Raw genomic sequence first — 16,909 nt, 5'->3', positions numbered from 1 at the left:
TTTTTATTTGCTGGCAACAAACCTTGCTTTCCTTTAGACTGTAATTTGAAAAAGGAACAGGTTCAAAAAAAGTTTGGCATCAAAAATAACTTCTATCTTTCTTATAATTTGAAAAATTGCAATATCTTATAGTTACTTTATCGAAAATTGATTTGTAAGAAGGTGGGTTGCGACGTGCTTATCAATGGGGTCAACTTTGTTTTTTGTGGGTTATATACACATTAAAATCTAAGTCCTCTTTATTAATGTAACCCACAAACTTTTAAAAACAAGATTTCAGTTTAAAAATTACATAAAATAAAAGTTCAAAACAGCTTGGTGGACATCAGTAAAGAAAAAAAAAGTAATCAGATAAGGTTCTTGGTAAATATTGTGGGTCAAACTCAAGTGATATTCATTGTGAGTTTTGATTAAAATCTTTAATAAGTGTGGATTACATTGCTCTATGCTGCTATAATTCACTAGGGCTATTCAATGATGGTTCTAATTTTATTTGAAATACTTCAGAAAGAATTTTGTGGGTTACATGTTACTCGCCTTTAAAAGTAGATTTTACAAACCTGTTCAAAGCAGAAAACAACATCTTATCATCAATACATCTTTTTATTTTTATTGTAGTGTTTATTAGATAAGTTAAAAAAAGAGTTGAGAAAAAGTATGGAAACCAATTTCGATGACGGCAACACTTCTCAAGCAAGTGAAAGTAAACCTATCACCCCACCTGCTAATACAAACAGTGAACAGAGGAATGATGGACTGTTCTTTGCACTTGTTTTGATTTTCGAGCTGTTGTGTATACTTACAATAGTGTTATTGGTATATTGGGGTCATAACTTTTTCGGAGGATATGGTTGGGATGGTTCTGGCAAAATGTTTAATTGGCATCCCTTAATGATGGTTCTTGGAATGATCGTTCTCTATGGAAATGGTAAGCAAAGTATTTTTATTCATATTTCTAATACTTAATGGGGAAATTCAGCTTAGTAAAAAATTTACTATAACTTTACTTGGCTAGCATGTAAGGGGTTGGTTCCCCATTGGAATTTGAATGAAAATGTCTTGTATTTCGATTCTTTAGTTACTAATGATACTATAATGGGAGCAAAAATGTTTTTTTATTCTAATAAAAATGTTTATCATTTTAAAACTTCATATATTGCTAATCATCAATCATGATCAATTTATCTTTCAGCTGCCATTTCATACCGTGTATTCAATACCGCACCCAAATTTCAGATCAAATTATTACACGCTGGATTGCACGGTTTGGCTCTTGTTTTCATGATTGTTGGATTGGTTGCTGTTTTTGGATTCCATAATCATAATAACATTCCCAACCTGTACAGTCTTCATAGTTGGATTGGTATTTTGACTGTCACTCTGTTCTCAGCACAGGTACTCTTTTTATTATAAAGTAAGAGCCTGAACCTTTCATGTCAAAAGTCCCGAAAACACTGAAAACACTTTGTCTGAAACACTTTTTCTGAACCTTTCAAGCTTTTTTGGGATGTGTTGGCAAAAATCATTTCCCAGAAACACCTTACCTCTCGAGGTGGTGTGTTTTCAGCATTTCCTGTGTTCCTGGGATTTTCCTAAATCAACTCTCAATTTTCTCTATAAAATCCAAGCCAAAATGCATTACCTGAAACACCGGCAAGTTTCTGAACCATTCAGTGTTTCTCTGGTGTTCAAGGTGTTTTTCAAGACGATTTTGAAGCTCTTGCAGTGTCCTGTCGGAACCAATCAGATAAAAATCGGGTTTAAAATCGGGTTAGAAAATGGAGAAAAAATCGGAAAAATTAGCCAGTCGGGACTTTTTTTAACAGTCGGCTTCAACAGGACATTCGGTGTTTCTAAAAACTTTTAAAACTGAACCATTCGTGTTCAAAAGTGTTTTCTGCAAACCAGGTAAGCAATGTGTTTTTTAAGACATGAAAGGTTCAGGCTCTAAGTCTGTGACCGCAGTTGGAGGCGACCCAAAGGTAGGGGAAGGCGCCACTCTTTTTCCCTGTATTGCTCAACTTCCCTTGATCATTCTTTTAGTTGCTGAGCATTAAGTACGAAGTCTTGGTAGGACCCGGCATTTGAACCCACGACCTTGCGCTACGGTCGCTTATAGGAACATTAAAATGCTAAAATACCAGTCTGTTTGCTCAGGTAGATCTTTTATAGAACATTATGAAAAGGCTAGAAAAGCAAGTCTGTTTTTATTCGGGTAGTTTCTTATAAAACATTGGGCCATTCTATTTATATCCATACGTGGGGGTGAATGAACTTCCAAATGGGGCAGGAAATATCCCAAGAGGTCTAGGTAATTTTTCTTTCATTTTTCCAGCAGTTTGACCATGACCATTTTTTGAAGAAAAAAATTAAATGATTTGAATGTTCTGAACTTTTTAGGTTTGAATCCTTAAAGTGTTATAAGTAAATGTTGAGTATGTTATAGGCTAAAAAGGTGATTTGGTATTGGTTGTAGCTTAGTATCATATCAATCTAAGCTTTGATTTTCAATTAGTCCTAATAGGGATACAGAGCAATTGCTTTTAGGACGTTTAGCACGTTTAAAGCCATTGACCTTTTACATAGTTGGCGAATCTCGCAAGGAAAATGGAGGAAAAAATCGATGAAAATGACCAAGAATTGCCGCTTAAAAATGAGGTTTGCACCCCAGAAAAATGCATTATTAGAGAAGGAACAAAACCAAAAGACACTCTGACCTGCAGGAAGTGCCACCGAGATGTTCATTATAACTGTTCCCAGCTACCAATCTACCAAATACAGATTTGCTTAACGTTTAAATCTCGAAGTTTCCAATGTCAAAGTTGCGTTAAGATCTCACCAGAGCTGATGGAACGAGTTGAAACATGCAGAAACACCAAAATCGAAGGACTTCAAAAGGAAATTAAAGCATGTGAAAACATCATGAAAGTACAAAATGAAGAAATCTCCCAACTTAAATCAAAAGACGTCGCTGTTATTACAAAAGAAATCAAAGAAAGCCTCGAAGCAAAGATGAGCATACTCGAGAAGAAGATAGAAACAAAGATCGAGAACATCATAATTGAAAAGAAGCAAGAGCTGAAAGAGGTTAGTTATGCTGAAGCTGTATCCAAACATATGAATCAACAATCGAATAAGGTGGAGAAAATAATTCGAAGTGAAACAGTCGGTAAACAACGATCCACAGCGTGCAACCTAATTTTCCATGGAATCAAAGAACATTTGGAGGATCCTGAGAATACAACGAAAATTTACGACGAGAAATTTATCAAGTACAGAGTCCTTGGATTACAACTGGGTATCAAGGACATAAAAATTGTAAACACACAGAGGATTGGAGTATTCACGGAAGAAAGAGAGGAGGAAGGGAGGTATCGACCAATCAAGGTAGTGTTCGAAAATGAAGAAGACAAGAACAAAGTCTTGAGAACCATCACGACATACAAAGGCCCTCCTTCGCCCTATCGAGCAACAGAAGACCTCACGATTTTGGAACGATTGACAATCAAAGAATTTTGCAAGAGAGCACGCGAGCTCAATGCTCAAATGAAAGACAAAACTATTCAATTTAAAGTCAGGGGAAGCCCCAGAACAAAACTATACCTAAAAAAAATTATAACAACAAGCATTTGTAAAAAAGATAGGTTCTTAGAGGCCCACGGCGCGCCTTGAACCTCAATCCTTTAATAAATAAATAAATAAATAAATAAATAAATAATGTATGTTGATTCAGCAGATTGAAATAAATAGAATCTTTTGTAATGAATAAAGAAAAATGTGGAGCAAGATTTCTTTCTTCCTTTTATTTACAAATTTGAAAGGACTCTTTTATTAAAATTTTGCTGACATCAGTTTCAGACGAGTCGGGTGTATATAACACCGTATAATCCCTTTAACACTGCAAAATTTTTTAACTACAGTAACATAAAAATCTATATTTTCTCCTTTTAGTATTTACTTGGATTCACAGCTTTCTTGTTCCCCAAGTTTGGTGACGACCTTCGAGCTATAGCGTTGAAATACCATCAATTCTTTGGACGTGCAATTTTATATCTTGTTGTTATTGCGTCTGTTTCCGGGTTAACTGAAAAAATGTTGTTTGCGTAAGTTTTATACATTCTATTTCATTTCCTCGAAAATTTCCCGAGTAAAAGTCGAAGAAAACTGAGAAATATTTCAAATTCTAAGCTAAAGAAGATTCAAACTTTGGTGGATAAAATCATTAGATAGCTTTAATGACAATCTCGGAAATATTACTCTAACCAAACATTTTCTTCCAATTCAGACATAGTGCGGACTACAAGTATTTCATCCCTGTTGGAAACATTGCTAACGTTATTGGAGTGGTTCTGGCAATCATGGCAATGCTTGTCGAATACATTGTCCACGAGCCAACATTCAAACGTGAAGAACCATATGAGGTTTTACAATAATCAACATTTTTGTTCAAATTTTAGTTTCTCGCCTCCGATCATTCAGTATTCGTGCTTTTGAAATAACTGAATATAGCTTAACTAACCTGATTTATATACAAATTTCTCTGAGTGAAAATAGAGAGTACATGTTTTTTATAAGAATTGCACTTATAGAATATCTAGGCTCATTTTTTTGGCAAAAATTTAAGCATATGCTAAGCATTATACCTAGTGCCTATCTTTTCAGAGTTATCTCTTTTTGGCTGGAATTTTACGGATTTTCCTAAAATTTTGCTTGTATAGATGCATCCTTATAAGCATTTTTCAGCCTTGTCAAGCCCTCGACCTAATCATCTCCGAGCCTTTTTCGAATTTTTGTATGCTTATAAAAAACATGTACAATTGATAAAGTGGGTGAAATTAAATTGTAGAGACAGTAGAAAAATTCACCTGTCGTTCCAGTTTAGATGCATGCTATTATATTAAACTATCAGACATTTGTAGGAAATTTAAATGCATGATATTTATTTCTCCTCCTTCTTCAGCCTGTCCCCGTGTATTATGGACACGAATAGCTTTTTAACCAATCACTGACTGACACCATTTGACTCACATACACCTCATATAACTAACCATTGATTGCCGAGTGCCATTGAATATACCAGATTATTCTGAATCACAAACCTCCATAGATATACTTCGTATATAGAAGAAACATTTTCGCTAGATGATGAGCAGAAGTCTAATATCAGATGCAACATGAAATTAACCCACTTCGTTTTTGAAGTCATTTTATTAGGTTTATTAGGTGTAAGAAGTATAATTTATATTCGTGTGATAGGGTAGATGTTTTAGATGAGGATACACGTTTTTTTTTTTATTAGAACCTAGTTTATAAGAACATATAGGCTGAAATTCGTCGAAAAATTAAGAACATCTTAAGAACATGCCCAGCCTCAGTTTGGAAAAAAAAAGACAAGAAACTACAATTTTTTCCTCTTTTTAAGCAGTTTTAACCGAATTTAGGGGTGGATCTTCAAAAGTCAAGAGTCAAATATTGTCCAAATTTTGCCAAATTTAAGTGCTCTTTATTTTGTATCATATTGTTGATTTAGAGTGGTCTGAAAAATCAAGAACGCATTTAAGAACATTTTAGGCTGAAAATTCCTAAAAAAAATAAGCACATCCAGGCTCAGCCAAATTTTAGGTGTTCTAATAAAAAAAAAAAACGTGTAGGTCTTTAGTCCGTCTTTGTTTTTTTTTAACGTTTTGTTTTACTTTTGAGATCTACATAGGACTCACCTTTTCCATACGTTAAAAACATAATACAGTCTCGTTCTCAATTAGAGTTTGTTTTTCATGGATTACACAATGTTTTATTTTATCCCAAATTTCAGTTTAGATGTTCTTATAAACTGGGTTCTAATAAGAAATGACAGAGCTGGCACTCAACGTCACAACAACATTAATCAATCATCAACGACATCTTACGTTAGATGAACGTTGAAATAACGACAGGTGCCAGCTGCTGGGTTAGTTAGTCATTAATTTTTGTTTGGGTCATTATTTATGTCTTATCTGATATTCACTTTAAAGGGACATAAAAGTAGTAAGATGTAAACATTGCGCGAACCATGTGTCCTTAAAGGGAACAAATAAAATCATGTGTCCAAAACAAACTTGCAAAACAATTGAAACAATCAAAATCAGCCATATATGTTTTGATTTTGTATGCAGCGGATACGGTTTGTTTACAAATTTCGTCAGTACTTTTATGTCCCTTTAAACACAAACACACTTTACTGTACTTTTCTTTAGAAATTTATTTTTGATAAATGTGCGATTGTCAAGTAATGGATTCAAGTCTTGTGTTTATGAAAATTTCTCTTTCTACTATTAACAACAATTAATTTTAAAGGTGAGACTTGAACTCCTCTCACCTTTTGACTAAATACCACTTTGATTATTTTTGAAGAAATAAAATGATAATAATTTCATTTGCAAATAATAGTGATTAAAACTGATCAAAATTTACATGATTTTTTTTTGGTTAACATAATATTTTTGTTAGGAATTTAATCTATACAACTGCATTTTATTTTTATTTTTTCATATATTATGTCAACTCTCTCTAATTCGAACTTCTATAATCTGGTTTAGAATACTTTCTATAATTCGAATTTTTCTCTAATTCGAAGAAAAGTTATAATTCCTTGAACATCGAATCAGAAAGAGTGAACTATACTAATAAATATTTTTTGGTAGATTTTTATTTTGTTGATCTAACACAAACTTAACGGACAATGCTCATAATTTCCTTTTTTCCGAATTAAATTTATTTGTGAAGACCAAGAGGGAAAATGAGCCTTGGCTGTTAAGAAATCGGGTATAAATATTTTTTTTCAGAGTATTGCTTATAGAATTGCTCTGTTTTGATTTAATTTATCTTATATTGCTAGAAATTATTGGATTTTAGAAGCAAAGGTTTCTGACATTATTGCCAAATAATATCAGGTAATATCAATATTTCTTAGGAGCTGTAAATGAAAATTAATATAGGGTGAGATATTATATATAATATATATTTTATGATTTATTTCGATTAAAGAGATACGGAGAAAATTATACAATCTTTCGTCCTTCTTTATCCGATCCCTTAGTACCATTATAAAACTGGTAGCCTAGCAATACCTCGTTGATGCACAAAATCGAAAGCTCGGAAAGTTGAAAAAATTCATTGCTTAATTCGTTCTTAGGCCCTAAATTTCATCTGATTCGATTGCACCATGAACATATAAACGACTGGACATCTATCTTTTATTGTCTCTTTGAAGCGAGCTTCGTTGCCGCCTGTATTTCAAAATTGGTATGAAAAATCCGACAATATTCCAGCATAATTTTATTTCTTTGAATTATTTAGGTGAAAAGATTGATAGAGCTTAAACATTACTCCTAATGTACAAAAAAATTATTTTCGAATTTGTTTACAAGTTTCTAATTTATCTTATCAACATTTTCAACTCTGAAATGCAGAATTTCAACTGCGTGTATACTTTTGAATCTCTTTTGTCACTCCAATAATTTTTTTTTTGACTTGAAAAAAATAGCTTGCCAAAGTTGAGAGCCTGTGTGTTTAATAAGAATATCGAAATTAGAATGTGACACTCTCTAAAATTATTAGACACTTTTAAGTCAAAATTTAGAAATATTAGTCGGAGTTTTGACAAGCTGACGATGATTTTACCTCTGTTATCTTTATTATGATATAGATAAAAGACTTGAGAAGAGTAGAACAACAGAGACTTTTTTCGAAGTTTTGACGTTGTTAGTAAGGTATTTTCAAGTGGTATATCATCAAACTCTACTGTTTCATTTTGTGCTTTTAACGAGGCGGCAACGAAGCCCTTTCTACAAAAAGACAAAAGAGGATGTCCAGTCGTTTATATGTTCATGATTGCACTCAGAGAAAAGATTCCTTTTGAAAGAAACTTGCCAAACTTGAAACATTGATTTTCAAACATTGATATCATATGAACCAGAGGAATGTAAAGAGATGGAAAAACAGCTTTTCTGATTACTCAAAGTTCAACGACCACTTCTATTGAAAATTCTATTGTAAAAACGTTGATTATGTCATTAAATAAAAGTCCAGAAAAGACGGCTCTTGGCCATACAAATCAGACGGTTTCTACATGATTTGACGATAAAAATTTGTTTTTCCTTTTTTGCCGATTACTAGTTCAATTTTTAAGAATAAGGATCAATATTTTTACCAATGTATAGCAAAAGAAATTCTTAACGCAATGATATTAAATTGGTTCTTGTAAAATCTGTCAGAACTCGAGTAAAATCAAGATGAAGTTATAATGTTCTCGAGCTCTAGCTTTCCATATTATGGTGATGCGGTCATGATGCGGTTATATCAGTAGAATCGCTAGGAAATTCTGAGCAAGAAGATATAGGTACCTTTTCGTATAAGAGAGGTGTACCCAAAATATAAGCCCTAAAAGTTTACGCATAATCAGGCTTGAAACAAAAGAATTTTGTCACAACACGCTAATTATGCAGATTTTTTATAGTGACAACAAAAGAAACCTATTTACTCGACATAAACTCCCTTAAGGGCAAGAGACCTGGTATATGACAAGCCGTTTTTCCATTGTTTTCAAGAAGCTGTTTTTCCATCTCTTTACATTCTTCTGCATGGACCAAGCTCCTTGCGCGAACATTAATTAATTCTTCGTAATTTGATTGATACTTGTCTGTAAATATGTCAATAACACGTGAAAATAGTTTCGAATAAGTGAAAAAATTATCGAACAACATAAATTAAAAACAAGACGACTTAAAGTCGAAAACTTCGCATAATACTTGAACATCAACGATGAAGACGCGTGAAACGTGACTCCTGCAGCATTATGCATTTTGAATGAAGAGTTACACAAAATATAGAGAATGTATTGTACACACAGGTCATAGATACCCTGTTTTTTTATGAAAAATCTCAATCCATTAAAATAAAGCGTAAACAAAATCTTTCAATTCAGAATAATTCAGAGAACTGCAATATACTTATAAGAAAAATAATTTTAAATTTTTTTGAAAATGAAGAAGAAAAAATGAACTTTTCATTCTTTGATGCCAGAAACCTCATTTTGTGTTTTGAAGGAACTTGTGATAAAGACTTCTTTCACTTGCGCAAAGTTTATATAAACTTATCTAAAATTGAGAAAAATGGCTAGTCAGAAAAATCTGTTGTATACTATCTTCGCTTTCTGATATGAATGATGGCCCACCACCATCAAAATCATTGGACTTTTCCAGAAAAAAATTGAATATCGGGGGGGGGGGGTGAAGGATACAACATTTTTTGGAAATTTACCCCCCCCCCCTTGGATATTGTGACTTTTGATCCCCCGGACAGCAGGTCTAACCCCCCGCCCCGGACAAGCATCAGTTGACCCCATCGAGAGCAAGTTTACCCCCCAGGACAAGGCAAATTTTGTAGATTGTGGGAGATTGTTCACTACCCCCCCCCCCTCCGGACACTATATCCTCCACCCCATGTACGGACATTTTCTGGAAGAGCCCATTAAACGCAAAAAGCAGTTGAGTAGTTGAGCTCCAGCTTCTGGACTAGAACATGGCAGGGTAAAAACTAGCCAACTAGCCAAACCAAAAGAAATGATACTCCTTGAGATTAAACTTTGACTCCTTTATAACTGCTTTAAACTGCATCTCATTAAACAAACCCTCCCCAATCTCTTGCCGTTTATCCCGTGAAAAATATAGGGGAAAGATTTCAGAAAAGTAGCAAGAATCTTAGTGCGGAAATGGGAATCTTATACAAACAATGGTACCATGATTCAAAATGAAATTCCTAATTAGCAAAAGGTGTATCAAGATCGGTGAAGTTTGATTGAAGCTCGATTAGTTTGATTTATTACCTTGTTGTCCATTCTTTTTACATTCCAACGGCTTATTAGCAGACGCCCACGCTAAAGCTTAAAGAGCCAATATCTATCATCCCATCGGGGAGGAAAAGCTGGAACTTTTACTAACCAAACTCCTCGAACACCAATCAAACCTCGTCGGATAGAAAACTGTCATCATTAACGAGGGACCGCTGACGACCGCTGTACATTGTGCTGTGGTGTACGGTGGGGCCTAATTTAACTTGAGTCCCGCTCGGGACTGTCCCGAACTAGAACGACGTAGTTAGGAAGTCGAAATCGATGAAAAAAAAAATTGATCGATGGTTTGATTTATACTATTATATAGTAAACGAGGACTAAAAGTTTCTCGTTACTATATATACTTTTACTTGAGTCCCGATTTTGCGTACGAAATGTTTGGATTCGGGACTAAATTAAAATTCCCGATTTGGCCTACGAAATGGTTGAATTCGGGACTCAAGTAAAAGTATATATAGTAACGAGAAACTTTTAGTCCCGATTTACCTTATGAACATATTGGATTCGGGACTCAAGTAAAAGTAAATATAATACATATTTAATATCTGAGTCATTGAAAAGATGGATATGGCGGCTTGAATTTGAAAATCAGGGAAGTGTGGGGCAGATCTTTATTTATACGGGCTAATTATAGCTTGTCTTGAAAATGTAAATTTCGGGACGGTCCCGAATCTGTCTATATAAAGGTTTGATTCGGGACGGTCCCGAATTGGTCTACGAAAAGGTTGAATTCGGGACTCAAGTAAAAGTATATATAGTAACGAGAAACTTTTAGTCCCGATTTACCTTACGAACATATTGAATTCGGGACTCAAGTAAAAGTATATATAATACATATTTAATATCTGAGTCACTGAAAAGATGGATATGGCGGCTTGAATTTGAAAATCAGGGAAGTGTGGGGCAGATCTTTATTTATACGGGCTAATGATAGCTTGTCTTGAAAATGTAAATTTCGGGACGGTCCCGAATCTGTCTATATAAAGGTTTGATTCGGGACGGTCCCGAATTGGTCTACGAAAAGGTTGCATTCGGGACTCAAGTAAAAGTATATATAGCAACGAGAAATTTTTAGTCCCGATTTACTTTACGAACATATTGGATTCGGGACTCAAGTAAAAGTATATAAGGCAACGAGAAATTTTTAGTCCCGATTTTCCTTATTTCAAAATTTCTAAAGAAGGCGAAAATATTAGAACAAAAAATCCAAACAATGTATTCCGCCTTTTATAAAAAAATTCCCTTTCGAATGTTTCTAAAGAAGGCGTAATACATTACTATGGACTTACTGCCCTAACATAGTATTCCGCCTTCTTTAAAAAAATACGTTTTCGAGTGTTTCTAAGGAAGGCGGTATACACTACTTTGGACTTACTGCACTAACATAGTATTCCGCCTTCTTTAAAAAAATACGTTTTCGAGTGTTTCTAAAGAAGGCGGAATACTATGTTGGGGCAGTAAGTCCAAAGTAGTGTATTCCGCCTTCTTTAGAAACACTCGAAAACGTATTTTTTTAAAGAAGGCGGAATACTATGTTACTGCTGTAAGTCCAAAGTAGTGTATACTGTATTTTTTTAAAGAAGGCGGAATACTATGTTAGTGCAGTAAGTCCAAAGTAGTGTAAAAAAATTCCCTTTCGAATGTTTCTAAAGAAGGCGGAATACACTACTATGGACTTACTGCCCTAACATAGTATTCCGCCTTCTTTAGAAATATACGTCTTCGAGTGTTTCTAAAGAAGGCGGAATATACTACTATAGACTTACTGCCCTAACATAGTATTCCGCCTTCTTTAAAAATATACGTTTTCGAGTGTTTCTAAAGAAGGCGGAATACACTACTTTTGAATTACTGCACTAACATAGTATTCCGCCTTCTTTAAAAATATACGTTTTCGAGTGTTTCTAAAGAAGGCGGAATATACTACTATGGACTTACTGCCCTTACATAGTATTCCGCCTTCTTTAAAAAAATTCCCTTTCCAATGTTTCTAAAGAAGGCGGAATACACTACTATAGACTTACTGCCCTAACATAGTATTCCGCCTTCTTTAAAAAAATACGTTTTCGAGTGTTTCAAAAGAAGGCGGAATACACTACTTTGGACTTACTGCCATAACATAGTATTCCGACTTCTTTAAAAAATACGTTTTCGAGTGTTTATAAAGAAGGCGGTATTCGGGACGGTCCCGATTTTGATAACAAAAAGGTTGAATTCGGGACTGTTCCGAACGTGTTAAATATGAGGCTAGATTCGGGACTGAATTAATATGGGTAGTGGAAAATTTTCGAAAAATTAATTAGCAGGGGGGGACGGCCATTAGGTACCCGAGAGTATTACAAACACGGACAATCATTTCCAAATATTTAAATCGGTATGGTACTTTTCCGGGCGTGTTACAATGACGTTGAAATCGGGTTCCGGCAAATTAGAATGGACTTATTTTAAACGCATAATGACGAGGGATCCCTAATGACGAAGAGAAGAGGAAGAGAATCGATTCCAAAGAAAACCCAAAAAAGTAAAGACATAAATTTATGGTTAAGTACAAAATCGACGAAAATCCTTTGTCTGAAAAGTCGAATCCCACTCGGGACTCAACTCCAATTAGGCCTACGGTGGGGCTGGATCTAAATGTCCTTTGTACGGCGGTGGAAATAGGTTAATTTTAAATCTGCTGTACACCCACTGTACCCACCGTACAATAATGTACGGCAGTATTTTTTTTTTTTTCCGTTTAATTATTTGCGTTTAATCACTAAGCTATCATAAAATTACACGTTAAAAGTTTTATAGCTATTGTTTGTGAGATAAAAAAATGTTTACGCTAAAAAACATTCGCAGGAGATAGAAGAAGGCATTGCTACCTTTTCACCTATCCCCTTGATTGCGAAAGTGTTTATTTACATCTGCTACATGTTTCATATAATAGAAAAAGAGAAATAAAAGAATAAAGAAGAAAAAAAGGATTATATAATTTATTTACACCTATGTGATAAATTGTCATTTAGTAATATTTCTCAACATCTGTGTTAAAAATATATTTCTTTACAGCCTTTTGGAAACATAGTTTTGATTTTTCTCCACAAGTTTCTTTGAGATCACTACTAAGAACATTGTTCCACATAAAAGGACCCCTATATCTAATAGCTACCGTGGCTGAAGAGGACCTTTTAGTTTGTATCTAGTTTGCGTTGCAACGTGCGGCCGCGCCTTTTAACACGCGGCCGCGTGTATTTTTCAAGAAACGCGGCCGCATGTTTAAACGCGCGGCCGCGTGTTATAATACACGGCCGCGTGTTATGAGATGCGGCCGCGTGAAAAACACGCGGCCGCGTCTTTTTTTGAAAACACGCGGCCGCATCTTTTATGAAAAACACGCGGCCGCGTCTTTTATGAGAAACACGCGGCCGCATCTTTTATGAGAAACACGCGGCCGCGTCTTTTATGAGAAACACGCGGCCGCATCTTTTATGAGAAACACGCGGCCGCCGCATCTTTTATGAGAAACACGCGGCCGCATCTTTTATGAAGAACACGCAGCCGCGTCTTTTTTGAAAAAAAGACACACGACGGCTCCCAAAATGTAGACTAGTAACTAGTCGTTGTATTTCGCTGTAGCTCCGTTTTCAACACGCTCACTACGTTCACTGAATACAAACCTCTCATTCCCGTAGCGTTTTTTTTTTATAAGAATAATTTCCCCGCCCGCACATCACTTTATAATAAGCACAATTTCCGCGTCTTGTGTCTCAGGAAAACCGGACGCTTGCTAGTCTACCCAAAATGATGCCCACCAATGGGCGCACTGTGTGGGGTGGTATGTCAAAAATATCCAGTTTAGACAACAGTCGGAGGTTTGAAAATGATTGAGTCGGTTTATAAAGTGATTAGGTCGGTTTAAAAGGTGATCGGCTTGGTTTTTTCGTTTTTCCCGGGAAATCGGATTACTAAGTCCTCCTAAGTATGGTCTGGAAAATGTCACATTTCACTAGATCTAATTATGATAAAGCTAAGCGCCAATTTTTTGGTACCAACTTTTCCAAAACACCAAGCCAAAAAACCAAAGGTCCAATAGATGTATTTAATTAACGATTGATTTCTACAGAAAAAGTCTGTACCTTATTTTACTTTCTTCTAATTGAGAAAAATTCCTACTTAAACTTAATCTAGAAAAAGTACTTTAATCGGATTAACTTTCGCGAGATAAACTTTAGCGAGTTTCGCGAAAGTTTATCTCGCGAAATTCTGCAACTTTTCCAATTCCATTACTAATTCCTAATTTCTCGACCTCTGGAGCTATTGAGCCACTTCCAAATGGTCAAATCCTCACAATTGCATGGCCCTGGTGAGAACTAGAACCTTGGGAGTTGGCTGGGTTCTGTGGTTTGGTGGTTTGTTTTTTAATCAATTTCTTCATTCGCGAAAGTTTATCTCGCAAAATTTTGGGATAGCTCCAATTCGCGAATATTTATGCGCAACATTTCGCGAATTTTTGACCTCGCGAAACTTTATCTCGCGAAAGTTAATCCGGTTAAAGTAGTATAAAAATTTCAACAACGCGCCAAACCCTACTTCTTTATGTAGCTGACGGTAGTAGGGTTTGTCACGTTTAGATAGATTTCGTATGCAAGCGTTTCTTCGAAAAGCCTCTACGTGAAGTGCAAATTCCTTAATGTCATGTGCAAAAGAGGGTTAAATTCTCTTCGGACATTAATTTACAAAAAGTTTATAATTATTTTTAGCTTTTAATGACATATGCAATAAAAGTTGACCAATAGACGATATCGGCTTTCCGAATTCTCCCCGAATGATTACCCATGATACATTGCACATCAAAGTCGATATCGTCCGTGAATTTGCATCATGGGTAATCATTCGGGGAGAATTTGGAAAGCCGATATCGTCTATTGACATTTAAATTTCATTTAATTGTTTTTCAAAACTGACCTATATTGCGTTTCAAACTGAACCAATCGCGTTTTAAACCGACCCAATCGATTTTAAACTCAGGTAATTTCATTTCTCTTGTTGTGGAAACCCAAATTACTCCCTCAAAAATCTAGAAAGTTAACTTACCCAGACACAGTATGCAGTGACACTGGGCTTCAATTTGATGATCTGAGTGCGAAAGTTGTCGTTCTTTTTGTCTTTAGTTAGCCTAACTCGTCAGTATTGTCGTTTTTTGTCGTTTTTCTATTGTTTGTCTATTTTTAGTAATGCAGGATTATTTTGATAGACGTCCTCTAAAGCAAATTAGGCCATGTTTGGGTTCGTTGGAAAGCCCATTTCAAGGGCTATCTTTTCAGCGTGCCAGTTTTTCGAATAAGGTCCTCAAAAATGGAACGATTTTAGCTGGGGCGGAATCGAAAGAGTTAAATATTTTCAACCTTGAGGATATTAGCCTGTCGAAAGAAAATTTAGGTTAAGTTGAACATATTGCAGGAATTTTCGTCATTGGATTGGTCGTTAACTTGCTATTGAGACGTTTTATTAGATATTTACCATTTTCTGAACAACGTGTCATCTTTATTGTTTCGAGTAACCAATTATGTAATATAATATAATATAAAATTTCTACAGCTGCCACCAGATAAACTAACGTTTTCACCCACCTTTTTTTATCCAGTGAACTAGCCTGAAACATTTTCCGTCCCCGTATTCGTGATTTTTAGAGCTAAGAATTTAGCTCGTGTTAATTCCGAGGAAGTCATTTCAACAATCTCCCGCGCTCCGTTCGCATATTATCTCTCCGCAGGTAGTTGGCTTCCCAGCCAAGTTAATGATTGAAAGCTAGTCTAAGCACAACACATTTATACTCAGATCGAACATTCATACCCCTCTTATCTTCTTTTTTCTTTGAGAGTTTTCAGGCAAAGGTAGGTCTCCGAAGCGGAGAGCGCAAATAGCACTAGAGGGCTAATAATCAATCTGCAAGGGCATAATTAATGAACAACGACAAACGAAAACTTAACGCTATTACTATTATTTTCCATATCAGAGATTCAAACAAAGTCAAAGTACAAACAATGTTTATTGAAAATCGGGCTCTGTCACATTTTAGGTATTGCCATTTTGCATCAGTGTGCAAAATTTCATGAAAAAATATAAAGTACAGCTCGAGAAATTCAAGAAATACCATTTTTCCGGCGAAAATTGCTGTTCCGTTCCGGCGAATTTTAGAAAGTTCCGGCTTCAAAAATCGAAGAAAGATCCGGCCGCATGTTTATAACGCGCGGCCGCGTGTTTTTCTTGACAAAAACACGCGGCCGCAGGTTTTATTCCCCGGCCGCGTGTTTTCGAAAAAAGACGCGGCCGCATGTTTTCGAAAAAAGACGCGGCCGCATGTTTTCGAAAAAAGACGCGGCCGCATGTTTTCGAAAAAAGACGCGGCCGCATGTTTTCGTTTTCAAAAAAATACGCGGCCGCGTATTGTAACACGCGGCCGCATACTGTAACACGCGGCCGCGTATAATTAGCGCGGCCGCGCGTTACAACGCAAACTAAATACAAACTAAAAGGTCCTCTTCAGCCACGGTAAATAGCAAACCTTTTGACATCTAATCGTGCACCCTGTATTTTAAAAGCATTTTTTGAGTATCTTGTTTGGTATATATGATTTATTTGAGGAAATTGGTTAAAAAATAAGTCAGGACAGGTTTTAGTTTTAACGCTTTGCATAAATGCAATTGTCTGGTAGATGTTTATTTGATAGATATTAAGCGCGCCTAAGTCTTTAAAGTGATGATTAACCGGACTAAATTTATTTACACCAAACATGATGCGGAGTGCATGTTTTTGTTTACTAAAGAGTTTTTTTAAGTTCGATTTAAAAGTACTACCCCATATTATGTTACAATAATTTAAATAACTATGAATAAATGCAAAGTAAAGTTTTTTGAGCGAGTTTAGTTCAAGGACTTGCTTAGCTTTAAAAAGAACTCCGATGTTTTTAGAGATCTTATTTTCAATGGTTTTAATGTGTTTATTCCAATTTAAGGATTCGTCAATTATTACTCC

At 35.4% G+C, this 16,909-nt stretch overlaps 1 protein-coding gene across 1 annotated transcript; it reads left to right on the top strand.

Moving 5' to 3' along the window:
• Window positions 1–622: 622 nt before the first annotated feature.
• Window positions 623–5,836, top strand: LOC136802882 (lysosomal membrane ascorbate-dependent ferrireductase CYB561A3-like). The gene is made up of 5 exons (XM_067059638.1): window positions 623–928; window positions 1,193–1,395; window positions 3,952–4,103; window positions 4,286–4,421; window positions 4,961–5,836. The coding sequence occupies exons 1-5, from the start codon at window positions 658–660 to the stop codon at window positions 4,988–4,990; spliced, it is 792 nt and encodes a 263-aa protein (XP_066915739.1). The 5' UTR covers window positions 623–657; the 3' UTR covers window positions 4,991–5,836.
• The last annotated feature ends 11,073 nt before the right edge of the window (window positions 5,837–16,909 follow it).

This window comes from Clytia hemisphaerica, unplaced genomic scaffold, assembly GCF_902728285.1.
Source record: "Clytia hemisphaerica strain Z4C2 unplaced genomic scaffold, Clytia hemisphaerica genome assembly, whole genome shotgun sequence".
NCBI lineage: Eukaryota > Metazoa > Cnidaria > Hydrozoa > Leptothecata > Clytiidae > Clytia > Clytia hemisphaerica.
This window is presented reverse-complemented; position numbering and strand designations above follow the sequence as displayed.

Bases quoted from the DNA above. Each gene is read 5' to 3' on its own strand.
- LOC136802882 (XM_067059638.1), top strand. From the start codon at position 658: ATGGAAACCAATTTCGATGACGGCAACACTTCTCAAGCAAGTGAAAGT. The intron at 929-1,192 runs GTAAGCAAAGTA...TTTATCTTTCAG, and splicing joins GATCGTTCTCTATGGAAATG to CTGCCATTTCATACCGTGTA. The intron at 1,396-3,951 runs GTACTCTTTTTA...TTCTCCTTTTAG, and splicing joins TCACTCTGTTCTCAGCACAG to TATTTACTTGGATTCACAGC.